At 34.9% G+C, this 24,061-nt stretch overlaps 1 protein-coding gene across 6 annotated transcripts in view; it reads right to left on the bottom strand.

Annotated features, from left to right (window-relative positions):
• The window catches only part of KIF2A (kinesin family member 2A), a 76,085-nt gene that overhangs the window by 24,874 nt on the left and 27,150 nt on the right, over positions 1 to 24,061 (bottom strand). For 4 of the 6 annotated variants that reach the window (XM_025448131.3, XM_025448129.3, XM_025448133.3 and 1 more), the window contains 7 exons: positions 9,972 to 10,066; positions 9,311 to 9,430; positions 6,866 to 6,920; positions 4,677 to 4,799; positions 4,015 to 4,115; positions 1,953 to 2,048; positions 194 to 248 (listed from right to left, as the gene is read on the bottom strand). In XM_025448131.3, coding sequence (XP_025303916.1) covers positions 194 to 248; positions 1,953 to 2,048; positions 4,015 to 4,115; positions 4,677 to 4,799; positions 6,866 to 6,920; positions 9,311 to 9,430; positions 9,972 to 10,049 — 628 coding nt within the window. In that variant the 5' untranslated portion in view covers positions 10,050 to 10,066. The remainder of the gene's footprint in view (positions 1 to 193; positions 249 to 1,952; positions 2,049 to 4,014; positions 4,116 to 4,676; positions 4,800 to 6,865; positions 6,921 to 9,310; positions 9,431 to 9,971; positions 10,067 to 24,061) is intronic. The other 2 variants (XM_025448130.3, XM_025448134.3) reach the window with 1 other exon arrangement.

Below are 24,061 nucleotides of genomic sequence, written 5' to 3'. Positions count from 1 at the left end.
GCAATAACCAGGAATGGCAATGATTCACAGAGCAATAACAAATCAGCAGATCTAACCAAAGAAATCTGCATAATGATTATGTACAAATAAAGTGATTTATATTTAACTCTTCTAAATCAATTTAATTTCTATCAAAATAAATTACAAACTGGAAAAAGTCAAACTTCTATTAAGAGTTCAAAAAGCAGCATACCTTTTTTATTGAGTGGTCGTTTTCTTACACAAACACATATCCTATGTTCATCAATCTAGAAATAAAATATTTTATTTCAATATTCATCAGTGTTATGTAAAACACTGAAAAGTCGGTTATGCAATATTTCCTAAAGGTTTTAGAAATTTCTGCATAGCACAAATAGGATAAATAAGAAGTTCAAAAAACAAATTAGAATGTACAAATTTTAATAGTTAACAGACATAACGATTTCTAAAATTCTAAGCCTAATGGAAAATCATTCATTTTGTTATTTGGTAAATAATTAGGAAATAATTTTGTAGATGGCACTACTGTTCTTAGTAGCATTAAATTCACATTAAGAAGCTGCCTTACACCTTCAAGTTACACGGCATATAACAAAAGCAAAATTTCATACCATGTATACTAATTATAGCAAGAAATGCAATTCACAAAAAAAAAAAAAAAAAAAAAAAAAAAAAAAAAAGAAATGCAATTCACATTATTAGTGAGCAAAATAACTTCAGTAATTTTATAATAGGCCAATTCTTACACATAAATATTTTCCCAATACTTGCCTTTTAATAATAATTAAATACATAACACAGAAATTGGCTAAGTATGGTCTGCAGGCATAATCCAGCCCACTACTTGCATCTGTCAAGTTTTAATCAGACAGTTGCACTCATTTGTTCATGTATCATCTATGGCTGCTTTCATACTACAAAGGCAAAATTGAGTAGTTGTGAAGAGCATATGGTTCACAAAGCCAAAATTATTTACTATATCAGGGCCTTTTAAGAAAAAGTTTGCCAATCCCTGTCCTATTGAGTTCAGACATAGTTTAGGTTAAATGCATGTAGGGATAGCAAAGACTAAAACATACATACAAGTATTATGACCAACAACTCTATGAAATCCTAAGCAATACAACAGCCTGACACAAATGTATTTTATGTACCCAAGGTATTCTGTACAGGCTAGGTCAGAAGGATTATTTTTCTTAAGTATCAGTTACTCACAAACTATTATTCCCTGTCCAAAAAATTCCCATTCTTCAAAAGGAAAGTAATTGAATAATAAGACAGCAGAATATTTTTTGAGTACTAAATTTCTGGTCTAGTACAGTCCTTAACAACCATCACTTGGTTTTAAAAGCCAAACTCACATTTATTTTATTTTAATTTTTTTTAAAGATTTTATTTATTTATTCATGAGAGACACAGAGAGAGAGAGAGGCAGAGACACAGGCAGAGGGAGAAGCAGGCTCCATGCAGGGAGCCCAACACGGGACTCCATCCCGGGTCTCCAGGACCACACCCCGGGCTGCAGGTGGCACCAAACCACTGCACCACCGGGGATGTCTTCACATTTATTTTAAAATAACAAATTAAGAGTAAACTGACAGTGGAATCTATAGCCCAAGTCAAAGAGGAAATAAGCTTGGAACTAGGATAAAAGTTTAAGTGATGGTCAGAAAGGAGAATGGGTCTTCTTACATCATTCCTTTACCTGCTGTTCTGCTCTACCAAAGACAGAGAGGCTTTGCTTTGAAAAGAACATCTCTGTGGAAAGCAAGTCTAATAAATCACATTATGGGAGATAAGCATAAATGGGAATGATTTCTAAATTTTCACCTTAAAACATGGGGAATGTACACCCATAAATAAAGAAAAAACTATACAGCTAAATCTAGTATTGAGTGGGCATCAAAAGTCTTTTTTAAAAAATTTACAGCATAATAAATTCCAGAGCAATAGTTTAAAAAGAATCTTACAGGATCTGCTGTTGTTAATGGTCTATAATCCAAACTTCCTCTAAAGTCTCTGATCATACACATAATTTCATAATTTGGGTTTGTAGCATCAACATCCTACAAGGAGACAGAGAGAATTCATCATTTATTATCATTACAATAATGGATATTGTTGCATTTATGTTTTTGTTTTTCAAAGAGGCTCCATGCCCAAAGTGGAGCCCAAGGTGGGGTTTAAACACACCACCCGAAGATCAATACCTGAGCTAAGATCAAGACTCAGGTATCAACTGACTGAGCCACCCAGGCAACCCTGCTGCAAATTAAATATGGTTTACAAATTTAAATTAAATTCATAGATTGCAGAGTGTCTGTTTTTTTTTTAAAGTTTTTAAAAAAGATCAATTAGGAGATTGCATCATTTGTTATAGCCAAGCCCAAACTGAAACTAAAAGCATGACATAATTCAGTTTCAGAGTTCAGAATTAAAAATATGCCTAGTACTCGCTTTCATATTACATACACAACTGTTAAGTCTCTATATATTCTGTTAACTGTAAACCAAACACTCCTCATTAAAACCACTCAACTATTCCAAAAATTCATGTTACACATAAAACTTAAACCTAGAAAATGAAGCTAAAGAGAAATAGTGCTCATCTTAAATATCAATAAAGAACTTGAGAAAAACTAAAATTCTACAGAAACTCATTTAATCAGATTTTTCTTCCCCATGCTTAATGCAGTGAGTCAGCAGAGTAGAAATATGAATTCATTTATGTTCATTTTCTGTTTTGGTTGACCTGCTAAGGCATGGTAAAATGACCTCAAATGGGCAGGATTTAAAGGAATCAAAAGACAAGATAATTTTTGAAACTTTTAAAATTCAAATTACTGAATGCTGACTGCAATTTGTGTTTTTGCTTCAAAACTGAGAGAATTCAGATGAAGATACACATACCAATAGTTAACAGCCTCTCCTAGCCATGAGCAATAAATGATGAAATATTCTAAGTCATATTTTTTCTTGCACCTTATACAGATTTGTTTTGAATATAAATTTCAAAACTGTTAATGAAACTATCAATTAACTTTCTTTTAGGAAATAATACCAACTATACCAATGGAAAAACTTAATGTACAGTGAAAAGAAATGTGAAAATATTGAGGTTCCCACAGGAAACACCAGGTGGCATCAGTTCTAAGTGTTAGTAGATCTATCTGTATTGCATTTTACTTATTTCAAAACCCAACTGGCCATTCTCAGATCACTTTTAAGATATAACCTGATTTATTCAAGTTATTCAAGTTGAATTTTATACTGGCTCCACAATTCCACAACACAACATCTCTATGATTAAGGGCATTTGAATATACCCCCAAATAAACAATCCTGATGTCTTATTAGAAGAAACAAGTTCTAAGAATATGATAGATATAATACAAGCACAATAGAAGTTACATGTACAGTAACAGATTTTCTAATAGGTGAAGACCTGTAGAGATAAAAAAGACTAGTCTTCTATATAATTTTCCCATTTTAGTAAAAAGTTTTGTTACCATCTAAGGGGAACATAAGAGGCACAAGAGATATACTTTTAATATCTAGCATAAATCAAAACACAAGGAAATTTCCCCTTTCATTGTGATATGCTGAATTTACTAACCATGGAAAAATAATAAAATTTGTAGTATAATCATCTACTTTTTAATCCTCTAACTAGATATTCTTCTGAATATTATTTGTAGACATTTTCAGAAAGTCAGAATCTTATTATTCTTGAAAGGTATAATGATGGTTGCATTAGAGTTGTAACACAACGGCCTAATATTCAAAGTGGAACAAATGTTACGGCTAACACATACCCACTAAAACATGAAAAGTACATATGGTAAAAATCTGTTACAATAATGTATTTTCACAATAGTTTGTGTTATTTCCCATTATCAGTTTAGATATCAAAGGAATTATATTGAAATCTTTAATTGAATGCCTCAACTACTTTTGCACAAGCAAATTATTTTCACTGACACAGTCTACATCTTCAGTTCATGCATAACGATAAATGCTTCTGTTACAAACCTGGGCTCTTTTTTCTCTAAGTTCTTGCTGCTGCAGTCTCCTTTTTTCTCGTTTTTCTTGTAATTTTTCTACTTCTTTCACACAATTAGATTTTCTACGTGCTGAAAGAAAAACATGAGCTGTAGAAGTAGAGCTTTCTTCTTTATAGTACACAAAAATTTAATGTATAATTTCACCACATACACCAAATAAAGGTACACAGTGACAAGGCATGGCTTTAACAACTACGTGAACTTTACTTATGAGCTGCTTTAACAAAACCAGGAACAGGACAATATACAAAAATAGTCAAGAAAAATGACTTTAACATATTGATACATGTCATCTCTTGGTTTACAATCACAGATGTTTGAATTGGAAAGGATTGAGAAGTAAGAATTTCTTCCACAACATCTGTCAAACTGTCATCTGACTAGAATTTTAAGTTTTCAAAGCAAGTGAAAGATTGTTATAATTTGTATTTATAATTTCTCTCCAAAATAGACACTTCAAAACCCAATTAACAGACTAAACTAACAAGACAAAAAATTTCCACAGTGGTAAAATGAAATCTGCAATCGAGCTTATAATTACTCTTTACCATTTGGAGACTTCTAAGGATGACCAAGAGAGAATACATGTATGCCTAAAATGACTGAATCCTTGATACGTGATTTACATACAAGGGGGTCCAAATTCCTTTTTTGCAGCTTGAACTGGAGATATATCTGAAACACTACCATTCTGTTGTGCAGAGGAAGACTGCTCAGGAAGCTGACTAGGCCGTGCACGTGCAGAACCAACCACTGTAAGTGAAATGAAATTTTTAAATTCAGAACAGAAAATTAGTAAAGGTGAACCCTAGTAAAAGGAACAGATATCTCATAAGAACTGATATTTGAGTTGTATTAGCAAACTGTCAGTTTCCTACTCATGTGGGTAAACAGAATATGTAATAATCAATTCTGTTCAATAAATTAACAAGAGGTTTTTTGTTTTTTTTTTTTTTAATTTTTATTTATTTATGATAGTCACACAGAGAGAGAGGCAGAGACATAGGCAGAGGGAGAAGCAGGCTCCATGCACCAGGAGCCCGACATGGGATTCGATCCTGGGTCTCCAGGATCGCGCCCTGGGCCAAAGGCAGGCGCTAAACCGCTGTGCCACCCAGGGATCCCAAGTCAAGAGGTTTTTAAGGTAATGTATACAGACTTAGTTTCCATAAATGTAATTTTAGCTATAAAAATCAATCTAAGTAATTTACATAAAAACCAAAGCCAAGCTTGACTTTTTTCTTTTTCCCAAGCTTGACTTTTAATAATCATTCAAAAAATATAAGTGTGCAGGGGTGTCTGGGTGGCTCAGTTAAGCAGTTAAGCATCTGGCTCTTGATTTCAGCCCAGGTCATGATCTCAGGTCCTGGAATTGAGCTCTGAGTCCAGCTCCATATTCAGCAGGGAATCTGCTTGAGGAGTCTCTCTCCCTCTCCCTCTGCCCCAACTTGTGCTCCCACTCTCAAGTGAATAAATAAATCTTAAAAGAGCCAAACAAAACAAAAAATATATGTGTGTGCTAAATATAAATTTTAAATTTAAATGCAGGGCAGCCCAGGTGGCTCAGCGGCTTAGTGCTGCCTTCAAGCCCAGGGCCTGATCCTGGAGATCTGGGATCGAGACCCACATCAGGCTCCCCGCATCGAGCCTGCTTCTCCCTCTGCCTGTGTCTCTGCCTCACTCTCTCTCTCTGTGTCTCATGAATAAGTAAATAAAATCTTTAAATAAATAAATAAATAAATAAATAAATAAATAAATAAATAAATTTAAATGCATTCATTTTGAGAAATTTACACAATTCTAAAGTACATAACATAAAACACACTCCTTCAACCTTCCCTATAAATTCCAAATCCGTTTGCCCCTCAAATATGCAAATCTTCTGCTGAAGATTTTGCATACTCCAATGTGTGTGTTATATAAGTAGAAAAATAAAAATAAAATATAAACACTACATTTTACAAAGCAATATAAATTTTCACTAAAATTCAAAGGAGAGATAGTGTTTAAAGTGCAGGACTTCCGGGATCCCTGGGTGGCGCAGCGGTTTGGCGCCTGCCTTTGACCCAGGGCGCGATCCTGGAGACCCGGGATCGAATCCCACATCGGGCTCCCGGTGCATGGAGCCTGCTTCTCCCTCTGCCTGTGTCTCTGCCTCTCTCTCTCTCACTGTGTGCCTATCATAAATAAATTAAAAAAAATAAAAAAAAAAAATGTTTTAAAGTGCAGGACTTCCCTTCTAACCTTCAATCTCTCTTCTAATACATATATGCCTGTCCTACCCCATCATCCCCACATACAGAGAAATAGCATCACTAGAAATTACAATTCTGAATTGTTGAAGAGTAGAAGAGAAATTAACTGTGCTTTACATTTCCTTGCTGAAAATATACAGAAGACCTGCAATTAACTATAAATTATACCTGTTCAACTTTATTTAGCTGACTCCCAATTTATTTTTGGGAATCTTTTGGGAAAACTTAGCCAGAAAGTCATGTAAAATGTAATGCTTAAATTTACTATTGTGTACTCAACTGACTACTGCCCCATTCCTTTCTTTCTCATGATACTCTTCTCAAATCTATAAACTTACTGGGTAAAAGAGATGAATTAAAAAACTGTCTATAACAGAGTTTCATATTCATCACTTACCTTTTTAAGTCATTTTTTATATTATTGACATTATTGTATTAGGAAATCAAGAAGATACCAATCTTCAAATGAACCATGAAAAGTTTAAATGAATAATAATGTCAAGGGGAATATTTACTTTTGATTTATTTTGGTGGGCAAAATTAATAGATAAATGTTTACTTTACCTCTGTTATCTCTTGGAGGAGGGTCATTCTTAATAGAAGCCACAGTCCGTCGATTCTATAAGAGAAAAACAAAAAGCCCATTTTACTTTCTTTTCTTGTCATATATTTATCTTAATTTTGATTTCCTTTAACTAAACAGAAGTAGATGAATAACAATAATATAAAACTAAATTAAAAAAAACTATAAATAACCTAATAATTACTACAATGCTACCAATAATCAAGTTTCTTTATATGACTACTGTCCACTACCTCCCCCCCCAAAATTCCCAATATTCTGGAATTAGCATGAGGCAAGCACTGCTCATATTAAGTCACTCAGTCTTCACAACGACCCTATTATTATTCTGGTTTCAAAGATGAGAAAACTGAAGTAAAGAAAAGTTATTTCAGTAAAGGGCATAGTTTTAGCCACCATGGTAAAACTATAATACGTTTCAAAAGTATGTATCACATCTTTGGATGTCGGAGTAATCAGTAAAATATTGGTTTTAGACAACTTACAGTCTACTATTAAACATCAAAATACATGAAATGCTATCATTTCTGCTAAAAGACTTCATTAGACTTTGCACTTGCACAGACTAGGGAAGCAAATTTTTTATTCTATCATTTATTTACCAAGACTTCATTTTATTCAATATCAAATAATGCCATGGCTCTCAACACTAGAGAGAACAGTTACACATTTAAATCAGATGGGTACTATTAAAAGAATATTGGGGGACGCCTGGGTAGCTCAGAGGTTGGGCGCCTGCCTCCAGCTCAGGTCATGATCCAGGAATCCAGGATCGAGTTCCACATCGGGCTCCCTGTGAGGAGCCCGCTTCTCCCTCTGCCTTTCTCTCTCTCAGTCTGTCTCTCATGAATAAATAAATAAATCTTTAAAAAACAAAAAAGAATATTGATGCAAGGGCCTCACTTTAGAGAAAATAAAACTAAATTTCTGAGAGTGAACAAGGCATCAGTATTTTGAAAAATTCTCTGATTTTAATGCATAGCAAAGGCTGCTAATGACATCCGAGGAAATATCAACTATGAAGATCCTTCAAGGCTGTGAAGGTAAATATGAAAAATAATTCATCTATGAGTCACAACTAGTGACATCTAAGCAGTGACACTCAATATGCTGAATTATATGAATTGAAAATCTGCCTTATATTCACATATACAATTTAAAAAGTAGAATGTTCTGATGTTAAGCTTCTAACGTACAAGATTTGGATGCTTATGTCTTCCCTGTAAGACACCAAGTTCCTATAGGGTTAAAGTCCTGTCATTCATCTTTGTGCATGATACAATCAACAAGGTAGAAAAGTTAACAAATGTTTGTTGAATTAAACACACAGAACTGCAGACTCAGCAACTGTGAGGGACTACATGGTTTCAAAAGAGCTGCACTTTGATACACTTTGATACACAATTTTAACAGTGAAAAATTTTAATAGGCAGGAAGAAGAATTATCTTTTAAAATAATAAAAATGGGGGCGCCTCGGTGGATCAGTTAAGTGTCTGCCTTCAGCTCAGGACATGATCCCAGGGTCCTGGAATCGAGCCTTGCATGGGGCTCTCCACTCATTAGAGAGCCTGCTTCTCCCTCTCCCTATGCTTATACTCTCAATCTCTGTGTCAAAAAAATAATAAAATCTTAAAAAATAATAATAATAAATAAATAAAATAAAAATGGCATGGCTTTTGTTTCTGTAAAAATAAAACTATTAGGGAGGATATATAGAATGGTCTTAACGTTTATCTTCACAGATATCACAGTAGTTAAACTATATTCAATCATTTCCCATATTTCTCTAATACATATAAATAGCAGAATTACTATTTCCAAAGACTACTGGAATAAGAATTTATTTGGAATAATTAATATTCTTTCTTTATCTAAGTCAAATGTATTCATTCAACAAATACTGACAAGCAAATGGTTTTGACATCCATTACTCCTGCGGAGCTATTAGTCTTAGGAAAATTCCTAATCAGGAAAGGAATTCCTAGGATTTTATTTTATTTTATTTTTTTAAAGATTTTATTTATTTATTCATGAGAATACACAGAGAGGAGAGAGAGAGAGGCAGAGACACAAGCAGAGGGAGAAACAGGTTCCATGCAGGGAGCCTGACATGGGAGTGATCCTGGGTCTCCAGGATCAGGCCCTGGGCTGAACGCGGCGCTAAACCGCTGACCCACATGGGCTGCCCAATTCCTAGGATTTTACCTAATTATTATCATAACTGTGAACTGGAGAACCTCAATTCTTAAAAGAATATACATATACATGGCATGTAGATGGCAGAAAGAAAAACAGTGTTTTAAAAAAAGCAAACAAATACTTAAAAACATACTTGTCACAGGTTGTCCATTTCAAACCAGAACACACACACACACACACACACACACACACACACACACCCCTGCTCTGTATTTTTGTGACTAACCTTTACAATTTTGTTTACTTTGGCTGAAGATGTTGGAGGTGGAGGTGTTTCTGGACTGGGTTCAATTTCTTCATCAGGTACAAGGTCAGGGTTAAGTGAAAAGATGCTCTCAAGGTCAATCTGTTTTAAAAATGCATTTTTCTTAGAGTATATTCTGATAATTAACCTTTTATTGTATTAATTTACACATGGAGAATAACCATTAAATGGTATCAGCCTCATGAACAGTACTGCCTTGATAACAAAATTATCTACAATTATAACCTACATATTAAAACAGCATTTTGTGGTCTTGATTATATGTTCCATCACCAGCAATGTGCAGGAGGAATCTACCTTTCTTTGAGTGAAACTTTTTAATCATTTGAAAGTTTTCCCAGAAATTATAAAGAATACATATACTATATAAAAAACTATATGCTTTTCAGTTTTGTTTTATATTTGGAACTTTGATTGCAAGGCTAGAAATAAAATTCAGTCCAGCGATCGGGGGTGCCTGGCTGGCTCAGTCAGTGGAGCATGTGATCAGGGGTGCCTGGCTGGCTCAGTCAGTGGAGCATGCCCCTCTCGATCTCAGGTTTATAGGTTCGAGTCCTATGCTGGGTATAGAGATTAGTTAAAAATCTTAAAAAAAAAAAAAAATTTAACTCAGTGATCATACCTCTTTGCCTTTTGTATCTCCATTTTCTATCCATTCAACAGTTACACTTTCATTATCTTCATTTAAAGATGTTACCATTGCTTGATGTATTCGGCCTGAAAACAAAATATACATTTTTAAGCCATAAATTATGGTATTCCTAAATAATGTCAAATATAATTTTTTATAATTTATAAACTTTTTAAAGACTATGATACTAGTTTTCTCCCAAGGGATTTGCAGACTCTCATGATTACAGAATGAACTTTGTCGACAGGATCATAAATCAGTATGCTACATCAAGACCAGAACTCAAGAAATTGGGTTAGATTGAAAGTTTATTTTCAACAAAAATGAAAAATGGTTACACAATGGCAGAGAATGCCTGAAATTTTAAACCATTATATAGTTATAATCATTAGAAAGTTTCCTTACTATGAACTGATACTCTACAACTCCTTATACTAATATAAAACACTTTTATGTAAAAATCATTATTATATACCATACAAACTGACATTACTTTTATAACATTGAGAAAAAGATTCTAAGTCCAAAAAGGTTGGGAAATGTAATCTAAAATGTTGTCTCTCTGCATATTGCTTATCCAAATCCATTCTATACCTTACCTTCTCTGTCAGCTCTAGTACTTACCATCTGTAGAGAGAGGACATTATATCTAATGTATTAAACTTGTTTTCCCTCTCTTAACAGACTATGGATTTTACTAGTTAATAACCACAGAACTAAGTAATTATTTTTAATTATTACAGAATAGTCCATTATGTTTATCACAACTTACTTAATATCTATTGATGCTCACTTAAGTTATGTGCAATTTTTTACTATTATAAACACTGTAATGAATACTACTGCACTTGTCAGATTATTTCTTTGGGACAAATACCTAGAAGCATATCAACAGGTTTTGTGTGTGTGTGTGTGTGTGTGTGTATTTTTTACTTGTTTTCATCTCACCCACCCATTTGATTATTAAAGAAAGGTAGAAACTATTTGTTATAAATATGCATCTTTATATTATTTAGTAAAACACTGAACATATGGAATTCTATATGTATTTCCTGAATGAAATCCTTGGGACATCTATAATTTATCTTTAGATTTTCTATCTAAAGGTCTTTAAATATCAAAAAAAAAAAAAAAACCCACAAAACAGCCCAGATATACAGTATATAAAACAAACAATGTTACTGTAATAATAAGGCACTTCCTGAGATTAAGTGGACATTAGAGAATTACAGGTTGGAGGTAGAAAGAAATGATAAAATTACTGGGAGAATTCAAGGAAGAGACTCTAAATAAAGGGGAAACTAGATAATATTCACTGCAATTTGATATGGACAAAAATTAGGTAGACAACCAGAAGAAGTGGTGTCAATAGGGTCCTCCAGGAAGATGTTGAGACAGATGGATAAAAGTTTTATTGTGAAAGATAAAAGGGGAATAAAACAGGACTGTGCATGGAAAACTTTCAGACCATGATACAGATCTGAAACCTATGAAGGAGAGGAGATATAAAGCAGGACCGGGCAGAGCCTCAGACCCTGACACAGATCTGACAAAGTGCTAGCCAAACCAGCAAGGAGCTCCAAAGCAAAGACTGCCCATGAGAAGAGTCTCACACTGAGCCAAAATGCTAATAACCTAGTACCCACACCATGCTCAGTCATTGGCTAGAGGGTTCCCAGAAAACACAAGGCCTCAGCTCAAAATCTAAGGAGACTAAAGGTGCTAACACCTAGAGACTATGAGCTAAATGTACTCCCAGAGTGGTAGTTCCTTAATAGGAGATCCAAGCAACATATCACCATAGATAGCTGCGCCACAGGATATGAAAAAAGGAGAGACTGAGTTTAACTGGTAGCAGAAATGAAGACTGAACCCCTGAAAGCCATGAGCTGACTGACGATCGCTATTATAATCTAGGAGGAGCTACCACTGCTGCAACAAACTCCACATTTATCACCATCTTCACAACATGAGTAGTGAGGTTAAGAACAGCAGCTACTGTCTCCCGACCCTACCACCCCTGACAGCCTCAAAATAGTAATACCTACTAGCAGGAACAAGATCACTGCAACAAAGGTTTGGAGGAAAATAAAGCAGTTAAATATAAGATATTGATATGATTTCATCAATAAGAAATGACTCCAAAGGGGATGTATTTAAAGACTTGACTACCATAAAGAGTAACTTTAGGCAGGAAATGGAAAGGCCAGAGTTGAGGTTGCTGCAGAGTAGAAATAATGGGTATCCACACACACAATTACCAACAGAATTACCACAATAATGAGAATGACGAAAAGCCTATCATGTTGCAAAAGCAAGACCAATACCACATTCCTACTATTAAGATCTACTACAATATTCCAACTTCCCATGGGAAGGAGGAGTAGACTCTAAGACCTATAGGACCATAGGTCAAAATCCCACAGGGACCTTAATCTCCAAAGACAGCTTAGAGACATGAGCAACAAAGATGATAAAGAAAATCAAGATTTTCTTTTCAAAACCCATTATCAGCAAACTTCAACAGTGGTACCTCCAGAAGTTCAATTACCAATGCAGACACCCAGAAAGCCTTAAGCCACAAGCTAGCAAAGTCCAAAGCAGCCAATCCATCAGTTAAAACTAAGCTCTAGAGGTTTAGAAAGGCAGACCTGAGAAAATGTTGGTTTATCTCTACCAGGGTCCAGTTTACTCAGCAAGCAGGAAGAAATATGAAATTCCAATAATAAATAAATAAAGACCAGAGCTGAATGAATGAATCAAGTCTTAAGTGTTTGCTTTTTTGCCAGTGGGTAAGATAAGCAGAAATACCTGCAGTATGGGGTTTTGATTATTTTTACCAAAAGCTGTCTCTAGGGCAGCCCGGGTGGCTCAGCGGTTCAGTGCCTGCCTTCGGCCCAGGGCGTGATCCTGGAGACCGGGGGTTGAGTCCCATGTCAGGCTCCCTGCATGGAGCCTGCTTTTCCCTCTGCCTGTGTGTCTCTGCCTCTCTCTCTCTCTGTGTGTCTCTCATGAATAAATAAAATCTTAAAAAAAAAAAAAAGCTGTCTCTAAAAAAAATGTTCTAACTTGACCCAACATGCCTTTAAAGGCTCTTTAAAAAATTGTTTTATATATAGTTCAAGTGAGATACTTAAATTTCTCATTTTTAATTATAATAAAAAATATAATTTGATTTTTTCCAAAACCAAGTAAGAAGTACCTGTTAAGTAACAAAATAAAAAGAGGAATATATACATTTTTCAAAGTAAAAAAATCATTTTACCACTTAATCAGAAAGAGGTACTTTATTCCTAAGTCTCAGTTGTCAATAGGAAACATGCACTCGTGTCAGACAACTATAGATACAGAACTACAGCTCAGAGGTGATCCCTGGGTGGCGCTGTGGTTTAGCGCCTGCCTTTGGCCCAGGGCGCGATCCTGGAGACCTGGGATCGAATCCCACGTCGGGCTCCCAGTGCATGGAGCCTGCTTTTCCCTCTGCCTATGTCTCTGCCTCTCTCGCTCTCTCACTGTGTGCCTATCATAAATAAATAAAATAAAATAAAAAATTAAAAAAAAAATAACTACAGCTCAGAGACAAATCAGAATTGGATATACCTTTTGCTAGAACCTGGTACAATCTTCCTACATAGCCCCTTCCAATATCATCTCATTTCTCTGGTTTGAGTAAATTCCTGTATTTCAACCTCACTAATTGCCCATTGACCCTCTGATTCCCCCTTTACTTTACTGTAAATTGTATCATATACATTTCTACGTTAAAAAAAAAAAAAAAAAAGGAGCATGTGCCTGTGTATCCACCCCAGCCAAGTTAAGGAACAAAATGTCTGAGGGGCACCTGGCTGGTTCAGTTGGTAGAGCACGCAACTCTTGATATCCGAGCTCCATGTTGGGTGTAGATTTTACTTAATTTAAAATTTTTTTTACCATATTCCCTCTCCTCTTTTTCCCTACCACCACTAATAACAACCTAATATTTGAGATAATCATACTGTGGCTTTCCTTAAGAGTTTATCACCTATAAATGTAATACACAAAAAAACCCTGAACCACCCTGCCTAATTTTAAACTGTATAAATGGACTGACATTAAGACTTGTTTTTGTTGTGCAACACTATTTTTCCCAAGATTCATTTATATGGTTATAAATAAGTATAGTTCACTTATTTTCATAACATTTGAGCATGCCAAAACTTAATCTATTCTGTGGATGGACATGTGTTTTCATGTTTTTGCTATTAGGAACAATGGTGCTGTAGGCATTCTTATACATGTGTACTGATAAAAATATGCAAGAATTTCTCTAGGATGTGTTAGAAGCACAGAGTACAGAGACATATGTAACTTTTCTAGTTAGTGCCATGATGTTTCCGGAGTGGCAATCCCTAGAATGATTTGTAACCTACTAACAATTACCTCACAATGACACTTAATTATTTGTCAGATATCATATATCATACTGTGACTCTCGTTTCTCTGACTTAATGAGGCTGTGCCTATCACTGTATTTGCTGGCCATTTGAAACTTTGTTCTTTTCTTCCCACTTCTCTGAAGTAATTCTCCATGTATTCTTGGTACTACTCTTCTGTTATATGTGTCATAAATATTTTCTTCAAATTGGGGGCTTTTCACTTTATGATGCCTTTTCATGAACTTCAATTTATTAATTTTAACATAATCAAATATATATGTTTCAATTACAGTTTATGCCCTAAAATTCTTCCTGAGACTCAGGTCATTATAATAGGTTCTGACATTTTCTTCTCAAGTTTCACAAAGTCTTGGGACATCTGGATGGCTCAGTAGGTTTAGCCTGTGACTCCTGAGTTCCACTCAGGTCATGATCTCAAAGTGGTGAGATGGAGCCCCAACACAGGCTTTGTGCTCAGCAGGGAGTCTGAGATTCTCTCCCTCTGTTCACACATGCATATGCGTTCTCTCTCCCAAATAAATAAATCTTTAAAAAAAATAAAGTTTTACAAAGTCATTTACTTATTTTTTAAAATTTATTCATGATAGACGGGGGGGGGGGGGGGGGGGGGGCGGGGCGGTGGCAGAGACACAGGCAGAGGGAGAAGCAGGCTCCATGCCAGGGGCCCCACACGAACTTGATCCCGAGACTCCAGGACCGCGCCCTGGGCCAAAGGCAGGCGCCGAACCACTGAGCCACCCAGGGATCCCCTACAAAGTCTTTTATTTTTTTTTTTAAGATTTTATTCATTTATTCATGACAGACAGAGAGAGAGAGAGAGACAGAGACACAGGCAGAGGGAAAAGCAGGCTCCATGCAGGGAGCCCAATATGGGACTTGATCCCGAGTCTCCAGGATCACACCCTGGGCTGAAGGCGGCGCTAAACCCCTGGGCCACCGGGGTTGCCCTACAAAGTCTTTTAAATTCAAGACTGCGGACAGCCTGGGTGGCTCAGCGGTTTAGCACCTGCCTTCAGCCCAGGGCGTGATCCTGGAGTCCAGGGATCGAGTCCCATGTCAGGCTCCCTGCATGGAGCCTGCTTCTCCCTCTGCCTGTGTCTCTGCCTCTCATGAATAAATAAATAAAGTCTTTTAAAAATAAATAAATAAAGTCAAGACTGCAATCCACTGTCATTTTGATTTTTGTGCATGGTAACACAATTCCCATTCCCCTGCCCCCTGACATGAAAAACAAATTAATCTAACGCCATTTCCTGAAAGGTCCTTCCTTCTCTCCTATCTGTTCTATGACCTGTCGAATTTCAAGCATGCATGCATCAGCCTGTTTCTTTATCCTTGAGCCAAAATTACACTCTCTTATTATTATAGCTTTGCAATCAGTCTTGCTAGCCAGTAAAATAGTTTCCTATTTGTTCTTTAAGAGTTTCTTTGATCTTCTCAGCCTTTTGCATGTCTGTATAAATTATAGAATCAGTCTGTTAAGTGTCAAAAATCAAATAAACTAATAATTTAAAAAAACAACTGTTAGGATTCTAGTTGGAACTACATTAAATATTTTATTCTAGATTTTTACATCACTGACCAAAAGTAATACTTGCTAAGAGTTTTCCTTTCTCATACCAACCTTATTCTGGAATAGTGTAAAATTAGAATTATTTGAACCCTGAGCATCTGGTATGCACTGGTTAAAACCATCTTGGCTTACAGTTTTATTTGTGAAAAGATTCAATTTTCTTAACAATTATAAGATTATTATAGTTTTCAGTTCCTGATTGTTTTGATAACTATATTTTTCTAGGAGATTTATTTAAGTTTTCACAGTTTCGGCACAAAGTTGTTCATAATTATGCTGAATGCTTGTGGCATCTGTAACCATAATCACTTTCTCATTTGTAATTTTTCCACCTCTTTTCTTGGCAAAAGTTATCAGCTTTGTCAATTTTGTCTTTTCCAAGAACAACACTTGCTTTTGTTGAGCCCTTCTATTGTTATTAAATGCTTAATTACTGTTCTTATCATTATTCTTTCCTTTTACTTCGGGCACACTTTGCTGGGTCATTTCTCAAATTCCTCAGACGAATGCTGAGTTTATTAATCTTTATTCCTTTTTTTTTCCTGATAAGCAATTAAAGCTACATATTTCTCTCCAAGAACTGCTTTACTAGCATCTTACACATTTTTATATTTAGTATTTTTGTTATTGTTTTTTTTTTTAATAAAGATTTTATTTTTTTTTAATTTTGATTTACTTATGATAGGCACACAGTGAGAGAGAGAGAGGCAGAGACACAGGCAGAGGGAGAAGCAGGCTCCATGCACCAGGAGCCCGACGTGGGATTCGATCCTGGGTATCCAGGATCGCACCCTGGGCCAAAGGCAGGCGCTAAACCGCTACGCCACCCAGGGATCCCGTATTTTTGTTATTGTTGAGTTGAAACTACCTCCTTCTTTAAAGAGGAGCCAACACCAGTCTGTCTTCAAACAGTGAATCTTACTGATTGTATGTGTTTTAAAGTCTCCTCATCTTCCTACAGGAATCAAACTTTTACCATCCTTGCCTGAATAGTCCTACCATCCCTTAGTATTTCTGATCTACTTCTGCTCCACCATGATATCTTGTTCTTGAGCTCAGCTACGCCTTTTGGTTTTCTCTTATGTATCTAAGGCAGAAAGATGTCAATACATAAACTTCATTGTATTATTTTAACCAGAAGTCCCAATCCATCTTTAATTCTATATATCATATTTATAAAAAATGAGTCAGATTTGAACAAAGATAAACTCAAAATGGATGAAAGATCTAAATGTGAGACAAGGTTCCATCAAAATCCTAGAGGAGAACACAGGCAACACCCTTTTTGAACTCAGCCACAGTAACTTCTTGCAAGATACATCCACAAAGGCAAAAGAAACAAAAGCAAAAATGAACTATTGGGACTTCATCATAATAAGAAGCTTTTGCACAGCAAAGGATACAGTCAACAAAACTAAAAGACAACCTACAGAATGGGAGAAGATATTTGCAAATGATGTATCAGATAAAGGGCTAGTTTCCAAGATCTATAAAGAACTTATTATACTCAATACCAAAGAAACAAACAATCCAATCATGAAATGGGCAAAAGACATGAAGAGAAATCTCACAGAGGAAGACATAGACATGGCCAACATGCACATGAGAAAATGCTCTGCATCACTTGCCATCAGTTCACACAATCATAAAATTGCTATTATATTTAAATTAATTATGACTTACAATCTCAAAACTCAAGATTTTGGAAGTTTTCAGCTTTATTCAACTACTTGTAAAAATAAATTACAGTGTAGACAATGTCATCTTTTGAGAGGGAAGTAAAAAAATTACTTGGAAAGTTTTGGCAAGTTCAGGCAAATTCTACAGAACCTCTCTCTCCCTATTTTCCCTGTAGAACATCTCTTCATGTTTATTTTTTTTTATTTTTACTTTTTAAAGATTTTATTTATTTATTCATGAGAGACACAGAGAGAGAGAGAGAGAGAGAGAGAGAGAGAGAGAGATGCAGAGACACAGGCAGAGGGAGAAGCAGGCTCCATGCAGGGAGCCTGATGTGGGACTCGATCCTGGGTCTCCAGGACCAGGCCCTGAGCTGAAGGCGGCGCTAAACCGCTGAGCCACCCAGGCTGCCCATCTCTTCATGTTTAATAACCAAACTTCATAAAACATACTTCTCCTTAATGTAAGATACTGTGGCCAATATTTATATAGGAAAAGATCTAAATTTGTATATGTTGAAACTCAACTCACATTTTAAATAAAAGATTATCTAGAAAAGCTCTGAGTTACATTCCAAATATAATTCATAGATGGTCAGAATCACATATAAAAAAGTATGGTCGAGACGGCTGGGTGGCTTAGTCAGTTAAGTGTCTGCCTTCGGCTCAGATCATGATCCCAGGGTACTAGGACTGAGCCCCCCTCATTGGGCTTCCTACTTAGCAGGGAGTCTGCTTCTGCCTGCTGCTCCCCCTGCTTGTGCTCTCTTGCACTCTCAAAGAAATAAAATCTTAAAAAAAAAAAAAAAAAAGTAATGCCGAGTATGAAAATGTAGGCACAAGATAACGGCTTACATCATACTCATTGTGAGCCATTTTCTGACACAATCCTTTCCACAATCTTTCATATTTACTGAGTCCTTGTTTTGTCCAGTGTTGAACAACTCCCAAAATATTTAAGAAAATGTTGAAAGAAAACACTGAGGATGAGCAAACTGCAATTATAGTAACAACAAAAAAAGTTTACTGCATATAAAATAATTTGTTGCCCTTAGTTCTTATTTGTTTAAACATATAGTTTACTTACATGGAGGTGATTTTAAAGTGTCATTACATTTATGCAATAGTTTAGGGAATTTGGTCAAAGATGAATGCTGTGATTTTTTTCCCATTTAAAATAAAGGCAAATGGGCTCCCACTCAGTATTTTCACACACAGCATCTGATTTAAGAACAGATTACACTGACCTTAAATGGGAGATGGCTGTTTATGTTTAAAAAGAGGATCCTCATAAGTTTCTGTTGAGAATAGACTTTTAATTATATAATTAAATCATATGATAACTAACAAGGAAAAAGGTCTATATTTGGCCATTTTTTAGATTTTATTTATTTGAGAGAAGAGAGAAAAGACAGAGCCTGGGGGGCGGGGGCAGAAGGAGAGGGAGAAGCAGACTCCCCGCTGAGCAGGGAGCCCAACTCAGGGCTCAATGCCAGGATCCTGGGATCATAACCTGAGCCGAAGGCAGAAACAACCAACCGAAACCACCCAGGCACCCCTATATTTGACCATTTTTAACCTAAAAAGGTCAATTTCATATAGTTCAACTCAAGAGAATGTATATTTCACCCCAAATTTAGATGTCAGGATAATTTGCAAAACTATTAACTGCTAAATTAAAGAACATAAATATATAAAGTATCTTGAAAACATAATTTTTACTTCCTAGCCATTTTAGGTTTAGTGCATTTTAAGAAGTTATCTTTGCATCATTTAAGTCTCAACTTTTTCTTAAGTGAAATCAAAGAGAAAATTCAGATCTCAACTTTTAAATATATTAGTAAATATTAAGACAAATTATTTTTTGAAATGCTTAAAGAACACACACCTGAATATAAGCAACATTTTGCCCTAGTGAACAAAAATAACACAGATTCTATATATTTCAGGACTTTCTAAATCTTTTAAATTAAGGTGGTTACTTAAGATTGCTATAAAATATTGTATTTATTGAGCTGTCAAAAACAAGTCTTACATGTTGACAATTGGCTTTTGGTTTCTGAAAACAGGATCCTATTATATGTTTCTTAGTTCACAGCTGAATTCACAGCAGCTGTGAGGCTTAGAAACGCCAGCAACCAATTAGGCTGGCATAAACCTTGTCTAGCATATAAAGTATAATTTGGTTGCAAATGCATAAGACAACAGCCAAAATAAAAGAGCCAAGAATACTAATAAAATATCATTACAAGCATTTAAAAGAATGAATTTTAAAATGCTAACAAATCTATGTATTTTATTAAAGGGATATAGTGGTGGAACGTTAGGAAAAACATGAAAAAGCAATAATCAATTCTTTTCAGTCTCACTCCATTTTTTAAAAGGTTGCAGCTGTTCCTAGCATACCTAGGATTACAAACTCCATGTTTTTTCTAATTACTCTAATCATAGAGTTGAGGTATACATAAGCATACATGTGACAAATCTTCCCCACAAGTAAATATTATTTTTATCAGTTCCTCTTGAGCTGTTTCTATGAAATCTTCTTTCCAAACTTCTAAAATAATAAGATCTTAATCATACTTTCAAAACTGAAACATTCAAGAATAATATAACTAAAATGATCAGTGAAAATAAAACTTGAATTATAAGATTGTTTATTATAGCAATTTCCAAACCCTTTGAGGTTGTTAAAGTATGTTTTTGTTTAGTTTCATAAATTTAAAAATGACAGAAAGTAATACACTTATAAATATTAGCTAAAAATATTATTTAAAAATGTTTTCACTCGGTGTTATGCTATATGCTGGCAAATTGAATTCCAATAAAAAAATACAAAAAAAATTTTTACACAAACTATGAAAAAACTAGTCGTCACTGATCATTCACGTGTATACAGACATGTAACGAAAACTAATACAAAAATCTAGCTTATATGCTTATAATGCCAAAAAAAATTTAAAATACATAGTACTTTAGTGTCTCTCTTCTTCATAAAATTTCTAGTAACCTGCTCAATTTTCAACCAGAATACCACTGTATAATTTGATAGGCTCTTTTTTTCTTGACCTTTAAAAAAATGGTAATGAGGGGGGCACCAAGCTGGTCCAGTTAGTAAAACATACAACTCTTGATCTCAGAGTCATGAGTTAAAGCTCCAAGTCAGGTGTAGCGCTTACTTTAAAAAAAAAAAAAAAAAAAAGAGTTATGAAATCTAGTTCTCTCCTTTTGTACCTTTGCAGAGACAAAGAGGACAAGCGATCATAAGTTTCTGTTCTCAGAATAAAGAAGTAAATACTATTCTAAATTATGAAATCACACATTTAGAACAAGCTTGGCAGAATAATGTTTCCAGAGGGTGAGTAAAATACATATGTTTACTCCAAATAGCTGGTAATAGATATTTGAAAGGAGCACTTTTCTTCCAACTCAGTTCCAACCTTCTAGAAGAGAATCCTGATAAATTATTGTAAAACACACTGACCTCAAAACTTTGGTGATTTCAATCATGTGATTGATGAAAATAACAAATCTCTCATTTTTCTGAAATTTGGTTTAAAATAGTGATTCCAGTTAAATCAATTGTACATTTAGTTCTAGGAACCAAGTGCCAGTGTAGAATGCAAATTCAACAATTTGAGTGGAATTTTCCGAGTCAAAGCAAGACATGTTATATTAGCTCTCATTGTCTTAGAGAAGTTTTACAGTTGTCTTTTAAAACAGGTATAATTCCTTTTTGTCAACTTACTAAAATTTAGACTATAAAAGGAATGCTCCATCAAGATCATGAAAAAAAAAATCCACCTCTTTACTATGTTTACAATATAATTTTCTGACAGTCGTATTGGAAAACGGGAAAATGGAGACTGCCAAAATGCTGCTTTAAAGTAGACTAGGGGTGCCTGGCTCAGTCGTTTAAAGCCTGGACTCTTGATTTCAGCTCAGATCATGATCTCAGGGTTGTAAGATCAAGCCCTGTGATGAGCTCCATGCTCATGCGGAGTCTGCTTTAGATTCTCTCTCTCCCTCTCCCTCTGTCCCCCATCCCCCCCACACACACGCTCTCTCTCTCTCTAAAATAAATATTTAAAAAAATAAAATAGACTAAATATGACAACCAAAGGACACTACTAAAAGCATTATTTAAAAAATAAAAAACATTGTTAACTATACAATATTCATACACCATTTATCTTGCCAACTACCTCAAAGCAGTTTATAATTTATTATTTATGTTCTCTCTCCAAAAGTAAATATCAATCTGTTCCTAGATACCCCTAACCAGTAAATGAGGACAGAAAAGAATGTGGTCATCTGTCAGAGATGATTACAGCAGATCCAGGAGAAGTCAAACTTTCAAACTCTGATATCCAGGTTTTGTTAGCTAAGCTAAGCAGTGATGAAAAGAATATTTAATGAGGACTATGTAAGCGTCACACCTTCTTCAATAGCTTTGCTGGAACAAGGAGCCATTAGAGAAGGACATAAATAATGCCTCAGCTGACACTGGTAACAGTGCTGTTGCTGTTTAGTAAACCCCTGGGGAATGTGACTTTGCCAAACATAGAGACCTTTTTGTTTTGCTTTATCACATTTTAAGATGTTACTGTTATAACTAAACTAAAAAGTTCTAGCATTTCTCTTCTTAGACTTTAACAGCACAAAGCTGGAATTTTAATACTAGAAGAAAAAATTGGAAAGGATACAGCTAAGAATTTTCTTTTTTTTTCTTTTTTTTTTTTTTTCACTTTTTAAAGAAATTTAATTCCTATACCTTAAAGGGGTGTATTCACTGAAACACTGGACAGAAAACTAGCCAAGTGCTTTCCCCCATTGTTCCTGTCATCACTGACAAAGTAAGCAAAGTCTCAGCTAAGAATTTTCATGAAGAAAATATGACTTAAAATACAGGTCAAATTTCATATTGTACACAAACTACAAATTTTCAGATTCTTACCTCATCTTTCCATTGTTTTGAAGAGGGATGTTAAAAATTAAATACTGCTCAGTTTCTCTGGGGTGACAGGAAAACGTCAGATCTTGGGGGTTTTTTGTGATGAATGAAGCACACTGTACACTAACAATCTGGGCAGATTAGTCATTTAGAAAAACCCATTGTGCAGCCTTTTAGGGAAGGTCCATTCTGAATTCGCACAGGCAGTAAGAAATATGCCATAAAGAAAATGCCATAAAATATGGCACGGCATGATGCCATTAAAAAGTATTAAATCACTGTAGTTTCCTGATATCATTTTCCATATTTGGGGTGAGAAGAAAAGATTAAAAGTTGTCTAAAAACACTAGTATAGGGAACACAAAAACAGAATTTCTTTAAAAATCTCCAAACCATAAAATTACATTTTAAAAACTTCATAAAGTTTATTAACTAAATAAATCTCAACACATTTTAATTAAAAATATATACATTCATATACACAGTCCCTTGGGTGATAGAATACCCAAAATGTATCTTTCCTCATTTATTTAGAATAAAAGATCTGCTATCTAGAATACCACATTTTTATAAGCGATGGAGTTAAAATAACACATTGCTGATAGTCCAAAGATTTGAAGAACTGCCTTTCACAGATGTTCAGCTGGATACATTAAGCAACACTATCTAATTGCTCCCTAGCTTAAATTCTTATTTCTCAAAAGGGAATTCTATACCAATACAGCTGTGCTATTTTGTGAACTTTTCATAGTGACACATAGATAACATCTTCTCTTATGCTTAAGCACTTTGTAACAGGAGATAGGGATCTTTTGGAATGCTTTCAACAATAGTAAACCAGGTAATGTGAACATTTATTGACAAAATTTAAACATAACTCACAAAACTGCCAAAAATATTATAAAATGTTCAGCTATTTCAATTGGTTTTCAGCTACCCTCCTAACCTTCATTAGGAAACTTAAGGCCTGAACTCCAGTGACTGAACACAATACTGTTTCATTGCAGATGTGTTAATGAGGACACCAAGACGACTGTTAACATCAAAATCTTTCAAAAAAAAAACCCTCTCACTGATAAAGCAATCTAAATATTCTACTGAGATGAATTTTACTGTGTATACTTACAAGAGAAACTTACTGCTGTCTATAGAAATAGTAATATATACCAACACTAATAAGAACAAATCCCTAGTATTCAAAAATCTAGCCTATCTCCTCTTCCTGTCTTCTAGGATAATGGGATGGAAAAGCTTCCCTGGAAACCTTAAAGAGTGTTATAAACACATAAGTGATTTTCAAAAACACATATTCTAAAAAAGCATTTTTTTTACCAAAAAAAAAAGAATATCGAAATTGTCTACCAAGCAAAGTAATGATACATTTAAACATTCAAAATCAAACTGCTACATAGATGAAATCTTCATTGGAAATGCTGAGT

This window comes from Canis lupus, chromosome 2 (assembly GCF_003254725.2).
Source record: "Canis lupus dingo isolate Sandy chromosome 2, ASM325472v2, whole genome shotgun sequence".
NCBI classification, from domain to species: Eukaryota; Metazoa; Chordata; class Mammalia; order Carnivora; family Canidae; genus Canis; species Canis lupus.
The sequence above is the reverse complement of the archived record's forward strand: the minus strand, read 5'-3'. Positions and strand labels throughout refer to the sequence as shown.